At 39.9% G+C, this 16,746-nt stretch overlaps 1 protein-coding gene and 1 long non-coding RNA gene across 2 annotated transcripts; one reads left to right on the top strand and one right to left on the bottom strand.

Annotated features, from left to right (window-relative positions):
* Positions 1–1,751: 1,751 nt before the first annotated feature.
* On the bottom strand, positions 1,752–3,011 carry LOC134639544 (uncharacterized). Its single transcript, XR_010095364.1, has 3 exons — positions 2,815–3,011; positions 1,930–1,978; positions 1,752–1,764 (listed from the first exon to the last, which is right to left on the bottom strand). It is a non-coding gene; the product is annotated as an uncharacterized LOC134639544 (long non-coding RNA).
* Positions 3,012–4,401: 1,390 nt separating this feature from the next.
* fam81b (family with sequence similarity 81 member B) lies at positions 4,402–16,572 on the top strand. The gene is made up of 8 exons (XM_063488762.1): positions 4,402–4,439; positions 4,946–5,153; positions 6,207–6,325; positions 7,701–7,830; positions 9,925–10,031; positions 12,189–12,324; positions 15,015–15,216; positions 16,442–16,572. The coding sequence occupies exons 1-8, from the start codon at positions 4,402–4,404 to the stop codon at positions 16,570–16,572; spliced, it is 1,071 nt and encodes a 356-aa protein (XP_063344832.1).
* Positions 16,573–16,746: the final 174 nt, after the last annotated feature.

Below are 16,746 nucleotides of genomic sequence, written 5' to 3'. Positions count from 1 at the left end.
TCTCCCAAAATGAAACATTTTCATTTACAGCTAACAGGATGGTGAAATGCTCTCAACATCTCTTTAAGTTAAGTAAATCGTGGTGTAAGCCAAACTGTCCCTTTCAGCTCCCAGGCTTTTCTATAGGGTTTCCATGGAAAACTGATGAGTCTGCTCTGAGAAGGCCTTTCCTCTTAATGACCCTGATCCCATTGATAAGAGACACACTGTGTGTGTGTAACAGAGAGGGAGAGAGATACATAGACATTTAAAAACCATGAAATATTTTATTTCATGAGTATAACTACATGTAATTCAGAGCCACTACACTGTAAAATCTAATTAGTTCCCAGAACTCAAAAAAATTATGGAAACTCGTTGCCTCAAAAAAATTGAGTAAAGCTTAGCTAAAAATGACTAAGTTAGGACAACTTATTTATTCTGAGTACTCTGTACAAGCTCATTTGTTCCCAGAACTCAAAAAAATTGGATCAAGTTTACGTAAGATGACCAAGTTAGGGCAACTTACTCATTTTGAGTACACTGTACAGCCGTGTTAGTTCCCAGAACTCAAAAAAATTATGGAAACTCGTTGCCTCAAAAAAACTAAGTAAAGCTTACTTAGGATGACTGTTAGGACAACTTATACATTGCAAGTCTGCAGTATTAAGAATAACTTGATATTTCTGACTTTCTGACAACACTAATTGTTTACCTACTGACAAACATTTCAAGTTCAACTAAATGAAAAAACAATTTGTGGTACCACGAATATGATTAAAAATAATTAACAACAATTTTTGTAATGATGTTAAAATGAGCCCAACTTTTATTTTCAAACACAACAAAGTACAACAGCCAACATACTGGACACTGTTCTGCTGAACAACAAACAATTATGTTGCCATCACTGTTATAATCTTACAATGAAACAAAGTCTCAGATGTAATTATTCTGAAAATAAGTTTAGGCCTACCACAAGTTTGTTTTGTACTTACATTACTTATATAATCAAAATAAAATATTTGTTGTTCTGTCACAAGTGCAGTCTCTAATTTAAACAACACATTTGTTTTTCATTCCAACACAGGAGCTGGAATGTTGTATTATTTTAAGGATGGCTTGTTTCCAGTCCAGGCATTACTGCCTGAATGACTGTCATGGATCGAGGTGATCCAAATGTAAGTGCAGAAGAAAGTCTTTAACTTCCCTTAAGTACAGTGGCAGTGGATGTGGGTTGGAGATGCAATGAGCTTGAACCTGCAGGCGACCATCTTCACTGACCACACCATCTGTGACGGAGGACTCATCTCTCCTGTTGTCCTGCAAGCAAACAATCATATTTTTTGGAACATGAACTTAATTGCTTTCTTAAACATTTTTTTCTGCATTTGGTATAAAACAGACTCCAATTTAGACAATCTCAGGCTCCCTCCCCACCGGAGAGGTGACATTCAATGTCTCAATTGTCAGTCTGCATAGCCGTGACCACCACCCAACATACAATAATGTCATGAAAGCATCATTTTAAAAAGGGCTATGCAAACATGGGCAATAACTTTCATTCTAATGATGTGCAAAATGATTTTGGGCACAAAACAAATTTTGCTGTTAGAAAACTTGCAGACTTCACTACATACAGTGTAGACCCTCTAAACTAAGTTTGGGGGATGTGATCTTTCAAGAAATGCAGACCAAACTGTTGTTGTTTGTTTACTTACACAGCATGTCTTGTAGAATTAACTGGAGTCACCAGCAACAGCATAGTGCAGTCATATCTCAAGTCTAATAACAGACAGGAAAAGATCAGTAAAGAAACAACTTCCCCAAACCAAAGCACAAACAAAACAATAAGTAAAACAGGCTGATCTAAAGTATGATTAAAGTTCAGCCTGATTAATATAAATGTCACTGACAGTTGCTAATATATTGGAAAACCAAAATACTTACCACTGAGTTGATGTCTTTCTGTCCAACAACAGGAGTGCTGGTCCCGAGCCTCAAAGACAGTAAGAAGCAAGCAGAGGGAGAAAAAACAGAACATATTTCAGAAACTGATTTGATCCTTAATGGCTGTGCAATCATTGTAACATAGAGTTTGCTTATGTTGTTAAATAAAGGCTAGATTTAACATTAATAGATGCAACAGATGTTCAAAAGCTGCCACAAAGCATGAAAAAATAGACGTCTCCGAAAACGTCGGAGCATTTTTGCAAATATGTGATGTCTTGATAAATCGAGCAGATATTTGAAATTCACACAGCTACATTCTTGCCTGAAAATATCTTAATATCTTATTTTGTGACCCAGAAAAAGTAATAAGTTTCTTAGCCGCGCTCCTTTTCCGCCATTGCCGCGCTTACAAGTACGCACAGGCTCCGACAACCGTGGCCGACAAATGCGATCCTCCTTTTCCCCAGACTACCCTTTCTGGGTCACAAAATAACATTTTAAGATATTTTCAGGCGAGAATGTAGCTGTGTAATGCTCAAATATCTACTTAATTTATCAAAATATCACATATTTGCAAAAGTGCTTCCACGTTTTCGGAGAGCTCTGTTATCCACACCCCACACCCACCCCACCCAGGCTGCACCTCCCAAAGAATTTTGCCTGGGCTCTTATCTCACTTATTTTTTCAAACAATCAACAGAAAATTTCACCGACATAGTTTTATGTAAGGTTTTTAAGGCTGTGGTGTTAATTTTTAAGTAACATGAGCCCAGCGGCAGCAGCAACGCTAGGCTAACACTAACTAGCTAGCAAGATTTTAAACCTGGTGCTAAACTAAGAGAAGCCACAAATCAGTTTGAATAAGAGTAAACATTTACTCACCAAGTCAGTGTATCAGGTAAAGATCCACAGCAATGACAACAATAATATCTTGAGCTGAAGCTTCTCCAGGTTTGCTCAACATATTCCATAACAAATGCACCATGAACATGCGGACTGATCCGCGAGGGAGGAGGACGGTAGTCACGTGGCATTTTCAAAACACATCTTTCATCCTTCCGCACTGAGAAGCAAAACTTCCAGCTTACTTAGTTTTTCTAAGTTAGGACAACTCAAATTAATCGAGTTTATCAGCGTTTTTGCATAAAAAGTACTGGTAACTTATTTAAATTGAGTTCTAATAACAAATTGATAAAAATTGAGTTCAGCCTATTTAATATTTTTAATTAAATACAATATTACATTTTACAGTGTACCACACTTGAAACACAGTGTATCCTGTGATTAAACGAAGCAGAGATCCGATCTGTTCACCTGAATCAAAATACTTAGTGTTAGGTTAAGCCTTTAAATTTAGTCTGTTTGCTATCATTGAGTATGCCTTGTACAAATTATCACATGTTGTGTTTCACAGGCTCAGTCTAGAACCTGACCTATCTGGTACAAGCGGTTCCTCGTTGTTGGTAGCCTCAATAAATTAAGGTTAAGTGCTTCACCGAAGAAGCCACACAGGATTGAGCTTGCTTTTTTATTTAATTTGAAGTGTTTCCAATCAAAAAAAACATGTCTGCCACCCTTGTTCCCACAGGAAAAAGCAAATCCAAACGATCCATGGGGGAGTCTGTCTTACTTATATCAGTGTAATAAAGGGATTCCGTGACTCTGGATTTTAATTAAATTACAGAGCATTTGTATTTGTACAGTCATTGCCCATCCTAAGCTTTATTTAAAGCTCTCCACGATAAGCATTTTCTGGCTTGTAGGACTAATAGAGAGGAGCTTTAATGATGCACTTTCGTGGTCCAGCGCAAAAGAGCCTGGATTAAACTGTATTTTAAACTATTAGCATAATACAGTAAGGCAAACTCCAGGGAACTGGAGTGTCAAATGCAATATTTGAAGGCAATACAAACTATCAAAGTTGTGATGAAAAATAACAGCAAAAAATTGAAAAAGGTATTAAGTTATCTCATTAACCGCTTTTTTAAAAGCTGGTGTTTTGAGGTATGTTGTCACGAGAACTGCTGCTAAGAAGGCTGACCAGTTTCTCAGCAACATTTCTACGAATTACAACTATGTTCACGCTTTCTGGTCATCAAATATTTTGCAGAGTTAAACTGCCTCGCCACATAGACAATGCATTTTTTTTTTGCAAGACTGTTCACACTGGCAGGCAGGCACACCCCCATGAAAGCAGACCACAGTTACCAAGTGACAACACAAACACATAATCTCTAAAGCTGGCTGAAGAACAGCACAGACCTGTGAGTATTCTTATATGACAAATAAAAAATTAGCAACATTTGTTTAACGTCTTTATCAAAATGATCAAAATGTCTCGTGATGCTCCCAGTGAAAGATAAAATATATAATATGCTTATTTTAGCAAAAAGAATTGATAAGGAGGATATTTGAGTGGAAACTATCACACTAATATATTTAATACATGTCTCTTTGTAGACAATAAGGATGTCTCATCATCAGTCTGACACACAGAGTCACACAAGGTAACCTTTCTCGTTCACATATCTGTATTCAGTGCATACATTCAGTATATTGCAGTCATTTACTTTTCACTTTCAATTTGTGTGGGTTGCTAATTCAGTTTAAAATCCGATCTGCGCTTAAGAGGTGAATAAGATGTGCGTCGACCGCTCGCTGATGGGATTGAATTAAGGTTGTGAACCTTTCTAACACCGCTGTGAATCAAACTGATAAAATTAATCCTTAATCCACAACAGCCTCAGACAGGTCCAACACAGCATGCACAGGGACATGAAGACAGAACCCAAGGGCATGAAAACCAGTGTACAACATTTCAATCCATCTTCATTCTCTCTCTTGGTAGATCAACTCTTTGTAGAATTGCACTTTAAAATGACTTTTTACTTCTTCAACATGACTTTGCAATATTTGCAACACATGTTTTTGCATCTTCTAAATACTAAAAACCCCAATAAAGAGCTTCTAAAACATTATAAGCTTGATATTTTTTGTTTACTTCCTGATTAAGGCCAGATGTCTTGGAAGGTCGTTTGAGGAGTCAGGATAGGCCGCTAGCTGTGCTGCTAGAACAAGCTCTCAGAATCAAAGAGGAGGTGACAGCTGGTCTGCAGTCCAGCCATGGCTCTGTCCAAATTGAGGCACTGTCCCGCAAGCTGTTGGAGAATCACATACTCACCATTACACGTATTGTTAAACAACTCAGCATGGGCATACAGGTATGCAAGGTGGTGGAAGTAAGTTGTGGAAAGTGCTGTTGCATGCATGTTTAGGTATTAAAGTATTGTGTAAGTCTTCTTCTTGTTTTGTGTGGAATATGCTGTACGTCTTATTAGGTGGGTGAAGTCAAGCGTATGTGCTGATTGTCTCCTTTTCTGGCTGTTCTCTTCTCCTTGTATCGTTTGATGTGCAGCACACCCACGCCGACTCATGCCCACAAACTCCCAGCTGATTTGATTACACCTGATAGAATGGTGCAGTGCTCAAATAAAGCCTACTTGACTTCTCGCCATCATCAGCTCATGCACATTTTGTCTGTATAAGCATAAAGTGATAATGTGCACAGTATGTGGTTAACTAAATACTCTCAAGTTTAAATTCTAACAGCTATTCTCCTGACAGTCAAGCAGAAGAACTGCAAAAGAGTACACGGATCTTAGTCTCGCGGAACAAGTGTGAGGGTGTTTGGAGTCATCTTTCACTGAGCAGAACATCAAACCACTCTCTGAGAGCTGCCTTACAGAAGTAGGGCACCGGAATGAAACATTCAGCTTCATTAGTGTATACCAAATGGGCCATTAGCATGATTAGAGGCTATCATCGTTTGAAATATTACATGAATGCCAACAAACTAATTAATCCTGCAAATCAAGAAGCAATCAACTAAGTAAAGGACTGAATACTTTGCAAAATCAAATGAAAGCCACATCACACAGTCACACTGTTTGCTTTCATGATAATGCCAGAGGGTAATCCATTTGATTTGAGGTTATTTTACACATGCAGCCTATACAGCGATCAGTCATGCAAGTGCACTGATGAAATTCTGCCAGTTTTAAGTGAGCTTTTGTAGCGAAGCACGTGTCGTTTGCATTTAATGTTTATCTTGATGGCATGGAATGCTGCATAATTAGTTCAAATCCGAAGCTTTCTGCTGGTACTTTCCAAACAAATTATGTACTTCCTCATCTGGTTTTTCACTTAATTTGCTGGGAAAACAGTCACATTTTTTTAAACAAATGTGAAACATGCTGTCTTTGTTCTGGGTAAAGGAATTAGAGAAAGAGATGGCCCAGCGGGACTCTGTCACCTCTGGAATGGCACACGCTGTTCAAAACATGGACCAGAAAAACACAGCTGGCGTCGGAGACCTGAGAGGAAGAGTAGCCAGGTAGGCACTGTGTGAGTCCTGAGTCAGACATTGTTTTCAAATGCTGAGGTAAAAACTGCACAGCAAGTGAAGGAAACAACAAGGCATTATTTAGATTCACTGGAGTGATCTGACGTCCCTCGCTGATACCCTGCGTGTTTTTCTCACTCACTAATGAAGTGAAATTGTTTAGCCTTCATTCTGTCTAGCAACTCTTCGCCATTGCATGACCTCAAATCAGTCCTGGCATACACACAGACACGCACATGCACAGATGCAATTATTTTGTTTCCACCTGGGTGAGGTTCCCAGGTTTAAATGCACTTTAGATACTGATTAGCACTTGCTCATTATTCTGTGATTCTGTGCACATCACACTTACTGCACTGGATTGCTGAAAAGTGTCTGTCATCCCACATACATTGTGATTGGCCTTTTGATGTGTAGTTGCCTAGACCTAATTATTTCTAACACTTCTGGCATCCACTGATCAGTGCATTTCATGTGTAAAGAGATAGAAGACAAAGATATGTCATTTACAAAGCAGGCATATCAGTGAGATTTCAGGGGGTGGAAATGGGGCTGATGCAGGGTCCAATAAAGAGAGAAGAAGAAAAACAACTGGTCAGTGTGATAGCCTCTTTCATGTTGTTCATAATTAATCAAGTAAGCTAAGGGCCAGTGGTTTTTGTGTTGGTTGGTACTGGTCAGTGAAGCCATTAAGAGAAGCACTGGACTGGTCTCCGGGGAAAAAACTCAAATTTCAGACCAATCGTTTATCACAAATATTTTAAAGACACGCACTCACACAGGCAGGCCCAATAAAGCCGTAAGAGAAAGCCTTAACAGGCTGACATCTTGAACCAAGCAATGAAAGGAAGGAAGCTGTACTGCCATGCTGATTAAAAGAGTTGCTGCAGTTGATACTTATCACTTCAACTGAATTCAAAGTTTGCTAAAAGCAACATTTTCCAAGTCAGAGGCTGTAAGTTGTGTTTTTGCAACGTCCTGATTGCTTTTGGTGATAAAGAGATTTCTCACTTAATTTATTCCCATAGTATTTTGGGGTGGGGGGTGTCTTCGTACCAGTGAGTCATTAGCCGATGCAAACAAGTGACCACTGAAATGTGTTCAGAGTAACTATCCTCACTGCTAAGGTTTACCAGAGCCTCTTCTTCTTATTTATTTCATAATCTCACCTTGCAAATTGATAACAGCAGCAGTGTAACATTTTTTCATTCTAATTTTGTGGTTCTAGTATAGAACTTCTTTTTTTTTTTTTTAGTCTTTTGCTCATCACTCTGTCTTCACACCTTCCCCAAACTCCCTCCAATCCCGTTTTTCTCATTCAGTGGTCTCTCACCAGCTCTCTGTTCTTCCCCACCTATTATCGCAGGTGTGATTCCAGCATTGCCAAGCTGAGCGCTGACGTGAGCTTCAGAGAGCAGCAGGTGATCAGACTGCAGAGGGAGGTTCGAGAGCTCAGCGAAGCTGTGAATGGACAGCTCAAAGAGCTGAAGGACAAGGTGGGGGAAAACGTATGCATGCTGACAAGGGTTTAGCAGAAAAGGAGTTAAGAGAGCAGTTGAGCAAAACTTTGCACTGTGTGCAAATCAGCTACTACACCAGTGCCCCAATGAGAGTTTTCACAAGTCATAAGTTAATATTGTAACAGGTATTTGCCATATTTAGGTTCTTTTTTTTGTCTCTGTGACATTCATGCCATCAAAAGCATTATTCTCCAGTACGATAGCATACTGGCGTGAACTGGCATTCATGATCATTACCCCTTGCATCTCCTCTATCTAAACACACGCTCAACACAATATTCATTCATTCATTTGAATTCTCTATTCCCAAACTAAAGGATAATGTACTGTTTTGTTATTATCATTATTATTATTTTTACATTTGTAGAGAGAGGTTGCATTTATTTGAAAGCTTGATGCATGGAAGGAATCATAATCTGGTAATTTAACAGTATTTACCCTCACTGTACACTTTATTAGGTACACCTCGCTAGTACTGGGTTGGGCCTCCTTTTGACTTCAGAGGTGCCTGAATTTTTTGTGGCATAGAAGCAAGGTGCAAGAAAACCTCCTTGGAGATTTTCGTCCATATTGACATGATAGTATTTCACGGTTGCTACAGATATGTCAGCTGCACATCCATGCTTTGAATCTCTTATTCTGCATCATACAAAAGGTGCTCTCCTGACTGTGGAGGCCAATATTCGCATAGGCTGTGGTGTCCAAACGATACTCATCTGGTACTAAGAGGCCCAAAGCAAACAAGAAAATACTTATTCATCATCACACCATCATCACCAGCAGTCTGAACTGCTGATACAAGGCGGGACAGATCCATCCTTTCATCCTGTTTGCGCCAAATGATGACCCTAACTTTTGAATACAGCAATTGCAGGTTCATCAGACCAGGCAACATCTTCAGTTGTGCAGTTTTGGTGAGTCCAGGCAAATTGTAGGTGGAGAGGTAATTGTAACTGGAGAGGTACATTTTGTGGTCTTCTGCTGCTGTAGCCCATCTGCTTCAATTTTTCATGTCCTGTGTTCAGAGATGAACTTCTGCATATCTTGGATATAGAAAGTGGTTATTTGACTTCAGGTTGCTTTCTCAGCAGCCTGAAGCTTTTAGACCATTCTCCTCTGACGCTTAGCATCAACAAGCCATTTTCACCCTAAGAACTGCCACTCACTGGATATTTTTCTCCTTTTCAGGTCATTGTAACCCTAACCCTAGAGAAGGTTGTGCAGGAAAATCCCAGTAGATCAGCAGTTTCTTAAACGACCAGGCCAACCTGGCACTAGCAATCATATCATGTTCAAAGTCGCTTAAATAACCTTTCATCCCAAATATTTAGTTTCAGCTCGTCATCTTGACCAGGTCCACATACTTAAATCCACTAAGTTAACAAGCAGTTAAACAGGTGTACCTAACAAAGTGGCCCAGTGAGTATATTTTGCTGTTTATCCGAGAGAGGATGGCTAGCTGAGCTGTGATGGGATGACATTTGGAGCTTACTGCTGCTGAGTGAGACTGACCTTATCAAACAAACTCAGAGGCTCAGTCATAACCAGAGTTTGAAAGAAAGAAATGAGATGGGAAATAAATTCAAATGGGATGTCAAGGTCGTCATAAAAAAGCTTTCACCCCACCCCCACCTACACCTCCCGCCCACACCCTACCTTTTTTGACAAGGTCAGCATTATAGAAAATATGAAAACCCTGGATTACGATAAGTATGTCACATATTATAATGCTTTTTACTTGACCTAAAGCAACCAAAAGTGCCTTCAACACTCTCGCTGATTCAGCCAGCCTTCAGTTGTGTTGGTGGTACGGGGTGGTAAATCACTGTGATGACAGCACATTAGCTGTGGGCCAGTGGTCAAGCGCCTACCATAAAAATAATTGAAAACGCATACAAAGTGGGTCACCGGTGTAACTCTCAGTCATGAGTGGCCACAGGAGTGGTGCATGGCACAGTCTGCTCAGCAAAGCAGAAAACACAAAGGGGTAAAGGTCAGAAACAAAGCTGACGATAAAAGACGCTCCAGCTTGGTATGACAGATTATGTTTGTGTGTTTTCTTGTCACCAGATTCATGTTGAGCTTAGAAGACTGGAGGCCTCACTGACAAAGTCTTCTAAGGACCTAAAACACTCGATGTCTGATCTGCGTAGACAAGTTAAGCTACTAGAAGACAAGTAAGACTGTTAATTATGCAACAAACCTAATGTTGTGGTACTAATGATTCCTGGAGACACCCAACACTGCACCAGGTCATTCCATGAATTTAGCTGCTGATCATGCATTTTCTGGCAGCTACTGTGAAAAGTTGACAACTTTCTTAGTTGATTTGCTTTTTAATAGTGTTCCTCAAAATACCAACATCAATTCTTACCTACAGCCATTCCCAACTATATTTACAGCTGCTCCAGGGCTACACATTCCCAAGCCATATTCACCCTGAAATATTAATGCAGGAGGCACAATAATGGTGAAAGCTTGTTGTCCATTTACTATTCCATCTGAGAAATAATGTCAGCTGGAAGCAATATATAAACATTTTAGAAACAGAGAGATGCGAATGATAGATATGTTCTATTTAATAATGTTGTACCTGCAATGGAAAGCAGCCCACTGATCATATTAGAGCCAAAAGAACAGATAAAAATAGGCGATTTTTGTGTTTCTGAAATGCGTCACAATAATAATGTTGAAAACAAGCAACAAAAAAAAAAGAGGCTTCCTTTATTTTATTTGGATTATAGATTTAATATATTATATATCCATCCACCCACCTAGGCTGTGCTTGACCATTGATGGATAGAGCTGAAAAAGATGAAACATACCAAGTGATGTTGTCTACACGTTACTCAACCTAATTTGTTTTTTTGTTTTTAAGTGGCCAGGTCATTTTTTGAAAGTAGGCACTGCTGATGTCAGAAAGATTTTTTTTTATTATTAATGTTCAGTCTACAAAGAGAGTTCATTAGATTTTGCATCCTGGATGTCATTGGTTCTTTTTGTTCTGACTGTCTCATGTATGACTACACTGAGCCACACTTGCTGGGAGATTTTCTTAGATGCAGTTTAGGCATTAAAGGCCTCATTAGTCTCAAGAAGGTAGTCAGTCAGGATGACCTTTGTTTTTAAAGTGATGAGATCAAGTGTCCGCTGGAGGTGGCGATGCAGGGACAGTTGGGCACTAGAGACCATGTCTGCAGATATAACAGAAAAAAACATCTGTTCTTTGAATTAAACGTGTGTTATTGTTGGCAAAAACAACAATACACCCCACAAAGATATTTTGAAATGAAATAAACATGCCAGACAAGGCCACAAGGACTTCAAATTAAAGGGCATCACAGACTGTCCCTTTACATTTACAAGCTGACTTTCAAATATGTGCAGACAAGTGCATTCTGAAAACTCATCTAACAAGAGCCAAGCCAACTGTCATGTTGTCTAGTGTCAACGTGAACGGCAGCTAGAATGATAACGGAGTGCAGTACTGTCGCATCTGTACAGAAAAAATGATTTGCAGCAGTGACACACAGGCGAGTGTCTACTGATTGTCTCAAGGACACTTTAGACAAGAGGAATAAGACTAAAGAAGGTCTCGAGGTACTTGCTTTTTGAGTCCTATAGTATTACACAGCCCACACAATATTTCATTCAGTTTGGTTGCAGCTTCCATCAGAAACATTTCAATACTGTTCATCAAATGAGAACCACATGCAGCTTTCAATGACCACCTCCCCATATATTACAAAGAGAGAAACATTTATGTGGTCCAAATACAAATACAGCATTCAGAGCTACAGAGGCACACAATGACCATCAAGCACTTTTTAACAGTTCGTGCAGATTCATGCACAAAATTTCCCACCACTGTTTTTCTCACTGCTGTTTTGGTATTTCTCAGTGGTGAGCTTGACGTGACGTTAAGCAAAACAAGAAGCACTGTTGCTGATGAAGTCTCACGTTTGATTACCAGACTGTGAAATTATGAAGACTGACTTTTTAACAGCTAAACCTAAAGCATGTTCCTTTTATAGTAAACTTACAGGTTACAAATTAGTAATTTAGTACTTTCATTCTCAATTACACAATCACACATTTTTACTTGAACGCTATTTAGTAGAAGTGGAAGTCCCAATAAAGCATTGGTTATCTAAATAGACACAAACTTTATTTCCTGTAGGGCTAAACTAGCAGAAAATAATTGCTATGTCCTTGAAAGTTGCAAGACTGTGTAAAGTTTTAGATCCTAAGACATTTATAATGAAAAGTCTTTACCTAAATGTAAAGAAGTAAAGCCTATTACAGTTCACTTTGTATTCATTGTGTCTTTGCAGGATGACAGGAGAACTTGACGAGGGCAAAGAGCAAAGAGCAAAATTGAGGACCTGGACAGAACAACAGCTCAAGAGCTCTCTCCAGTCACATGCCAAGGACAACCAGGAGCTGGTTTCACTATTACAAGACAAAATGGTGCAATATACATAATGGTTTAAAAATGTTTGACATGTACACTCACTGAAAACTTCATTAAGTACACATGTTCAATTCTACATATTTAGGTATATTGACAGAATGGGGAAGAAAGGTGATTCAGCTGACTTTGAACGTGGCGTGGTTGTCAGTGAACAGGAAATTGAGGCTACACTTTGCACAGCTCACTAAAAGCAGACAATAGGAGATTGAAAAAGTGTTGTGTGGTCTGGTGAGTCTCTCAAAGGGCCAAAAATGTGTCACACCATTGCACCACCACCACCCTGAACCACTGATACGAGACAGGATGGATATATGATTCGTGTTGTATACACCAAATTCTGCCCCATAAATCATGGATCCATCCTGTCTCGTATCAGTGGTTCAGGGTGGTGCTGGTGGTGCAATGGTGTGGCACACTTTTGGTAAACAGACATTCTGTACTCAAGTAGAAGTACAGATACCAGTGCTGAAAAATACTCCAGTAAAAGGTGAAGTTGAAGTAAGTTGAATTTTTCTAAACAAAGGTACTCAGCTTGAATCAGGTAAGTAGAACATAAGCAGAGAAAAAAGGGAAAATAAAAAATAGCTCTATTTTCTTTTGCCTAGATTGTAGAGGGTGACTTTGTCTCTAAACAGGAAAATTAGTAAGCAAGAGGTTAAAGGTAGGTTCAGTGTGTGGGAAACCCTAAAGTCAGTTGTAGTGGCTCAGCGTGGGGAAAAGAATCACAACTCACCTACAGTGGCTTGCAAAAGTATTCGGCCCCCTTGAACTTTTCCACATTTTGTCACATTACAGCCACAAACATGAATCAATTTTATTGGAATTCCACGTGAAAGACCAATACAAAGTGGTGTACACGTGAGAAGTGGAACGAAAATCATACATGATTCCAAACATTTTTTACAAATAAATAACTGCAAAGTGGGGTGTGCGTAATTATTCAGCCCCCTGACTCAATACTTTGTAGAACCACCTTTTGCTGCAATTACAGCTGCCAGTCTTTTAGGGTATGTCTCTACCAGCTTTGCACATCTAGAGAATGAAATTCTTGCCCATTCTTCTTTGTAAAACAGCTCCAGCTCAGTCAGATTAGATGGACAGCGTTTGTGAACAGCAGGTTTCAGATCTTGCAACAGATTCTCGATTGGATTTAGACACCAGACAGGTCAGGGATAAAGTTATTGAGAAATTTAAAGCAGGCTTAGGCAACAAAAAGATTTCCCAAGCCTTGAACATCCCACGGAGCACTGTTCAAGCGATCATTCAGAAATGGAAGGAGTATGGTACAACTGTAAACCTACCAAGACAAGGCCGTCCACCTAAACTCACAGGCCGAACAAGGAGAGCGCTGATCAGAAATGCAGCCAAGAGGCCCATGGTGACTCTGGACGAGCTGCAGAGATCTACAGCTCAGGTGGGGGAATCTGTCCATAGGACAACTATTAGTCGTGCACTGCACAAAGTTGGCCTTTATGGAAGAGTGGCAAGAAGAAAGCCATTGTTAACAGAAAACCATAAGAAGTCCTGTTTGCAGTTTGCCACAAGCCATGTGGGGGACACAGCAAACATGTGGAAGAAGGTGCTCTGGTCAGAGGAGACCAAAATGGAACTTTTTGGCCAAAATGCAAAACGCTATGTGTGGCGGAAAACTAACACTGCACATCACTCTGAACACACCATCCCCACTGTCAAATATGGTGGTGGCAGCATCATGCTCTGGGGGTGCTTCTCTTCAGCAGGGACAGGGAAGCTGGTCAGAGTTGATGGGAAGATGGATGGAGCCAAATACAGGGCAATCTTGGAAGAAAACCTCTTGGAGTCTGCAAAAGACTTGAGACTGGGGCGGAGCTTCACCTTCCAGCAGGACAACAACCCTAAACATAAAGCCAGGGCAACAATGGAATGGTTTAAAACAAAACATATCCATGTGTTAGAATGGCCCAGTCAAAGTCCAGATCTAAATCCAATCGAGAATCTGTGGCAAGATCTGAAAACTGCTGTTCACAAACGCTGTCCATCTAATCTGACTGAGCTGGAGCTGTTTTGCAAAGAAGAATGGGCAAGGATTTCAGTCTCTAGATGTGCAAAGCTGGTAGAGACATACCCTAAAAGACTGGCAGCTGTAATTGCAGCAAAAGGTGGTTCTACAAAGTATTGACTCAGGGGGCTGAATAATTACGCACACCCCACTTTTCAGTTATTTATTTGTAAAAAATGTTTGGAATCATGTATGATTTTCGTTCCACTTCTCACGTGTACACCACTTTGTATTGGTCTTTCACGTGGAATTCCAGTAAAACTGATTCATGTTTGTGGCTGTAATGTGACAAAATGTGGAAAAGTTCAAGGGGGCCGAATACTTTTGCAAGCTACTGTATTGAGAGCTCCAGTAGTCTATGATCAGCTGAAATGCTGCTCTTTGTGGATGGACACAACTGAATTCAACCAGATGTCAGGACGTGTTTCATGAGTTGTCCTGGCTGATTTCCATCCACTGCAGTGACAGTACACTGTTTACTCTACTTAAGTACAGTAACAAAGTATTTGTACTTTGTTACTTAATTACTTCCCACCTTTGCTATGATTTATTTATTAATTTTAGATGTTGTGGACTATAGTATGAAAATTATATAACTACGCTCCACCAAGTTTAAAAACTGAATTTTCATGTGTATGCTGCGCTTAGTTAGGGGCGGAGTCTAGATTGGCTGACTGCCTGCTTGCCCTGGAGGCACGTGTGGAGAAGTTTGACATCCAGCAGAACCAGGCTGACCGCAGTCGGCATGATCAGCTGAAACGCTCAGAAGACAAACTTAGCAGAAGAATAACCTTAGTGGAGAACAACCTTCATCAGGAGCTGCAGCTGCTCAAACAGCAGTACCACAAAGGTGGGTGATCACTGCTGGTAACTTGCTGTCATCAGAGAGCAAACACACATGTACTGCATGTTCTTCACCATGCACGTCAAGGAAAATAATGGACATGCGAGAGCAATTCACAAGAGTCTGAAAAATAGAAAGAAAAGAAAAAAGAAAAATACTTATAATAAGTAATCGTAAAATGAATGTAAGCGATTAACCCCACCAGTCAGCCAACATTTATTTTTACCACAAATGAGATGTTTATTGTTTCCTTTAATTACAGTAGTCACTGACTTGGTGTTGATATGTTAAACAGGAGTTCAGCTCGGATGCTTTCCAGCTCATCATGTGGTCTAATAATTGGCTGTACAACAGTAGCATAAAGGATCTTATCCTGCACATATGTAGTTACAACACAGCTAGTATGCTGCGAGCCAATCCACAGGAATAGGCAGTCACCTAGCTTGCCAAATACTCTAGCTCGTCTCCCTATCATGCTGCTGTTGACATCCATCCTCATCTCATTTCCCAGGATGCCTGACACTCCCTTCCTGACAGTCTCTCTCACTCCACAGCTCTTATTAAAGAGCAGACATATAGAAAAGTGCCCAAACTTCCCTCGGTAAATAAGACCATGGGTAAACTGATCTATGAATCACTACTCAGCCACTGCTAACAGCACTCCAGAGCCATTCATCCACTGTGCTATTTTAAGTGTGGGATGAAAAGAAAGAAGGAGATGGTATGAGAGAATAAATGCATAATTGATGAGAGTTGTAAATATTCGTGGCAAGAAAGACATTGAGTTATAGAGCTGGAAAGAGAAGATACTTAATATCTCAAAGGGAGCCTTTCAACCCCACAGTCTGTTACTTCCTAGAATACATTCTGTAATAAAAATGCATCAGCTCTATGTACTATTACATAATTAACTAGGTATTAAAAATATAGTAATGATTGGGAGCAATTAATCATAGAATAGGGGGGGGGGGGGGGGGGGGAGACCACAGGGACAGGAGACAGAGCAAGATGAAGGATGTCATTAAATCAAAAATAAAACACAAATATGACAGGTTGAATGCAGTACGCTTTTAGAATTAGTACTAGGATGGTTTTTAAAGACTGTTATGAGCACACAGGAGGAAAGTCCTTCCAGTACCATCATAGCACATCCCTCAATGACCTGAATTATTTTCACCTCAAATGCTTTATGTTCAGTGATGATTTATGCACCCTGCCTCTGTTTGAAAAGGGTTCCAGTCTGTGCATGATGCAATTGAATCACTGAGTCAGATATGTGACATCAAATCTCGCCTTGACAAGGAGAAGCTTGAGAAGGATATCAGCCACATCCGCAGCAAGGTGACGGAGCTCAAGTACTAGTGACATACGCTGAAAAGGAACTTGTTTTTTCTTGTCACACCTATCCTGAAGCAAAAGCTTGGATCAAAGGCTTGGAAGTAAAACCCTCTGGGTGTTACTACATTCATCTTTAAAAACAAAAAAACACTGCTGTTTTAACTGTATTTAATCTACCTGCTCTTTAAAAACCAGGTA

This window comes from Pelmatolapia mariae, linkage group LG12 (assembly GCF_036321145.2).
Source record: "Pelmatolapia mariae isolate MD_Pm_ZW linkage group LG12, Pm_UMD_F_2, whole genome shotgun sequence".
NCBI classification, from domain to species: Eukaryota; Metazoa; Chordata; class Actinopteri; order Cichliformes; family Cichlidae; genus Pelmatolapia; species Pelmatolapia mariae.
This window is presented reverse-complemented; position numbering and strand designations above follow the sequence as displayed.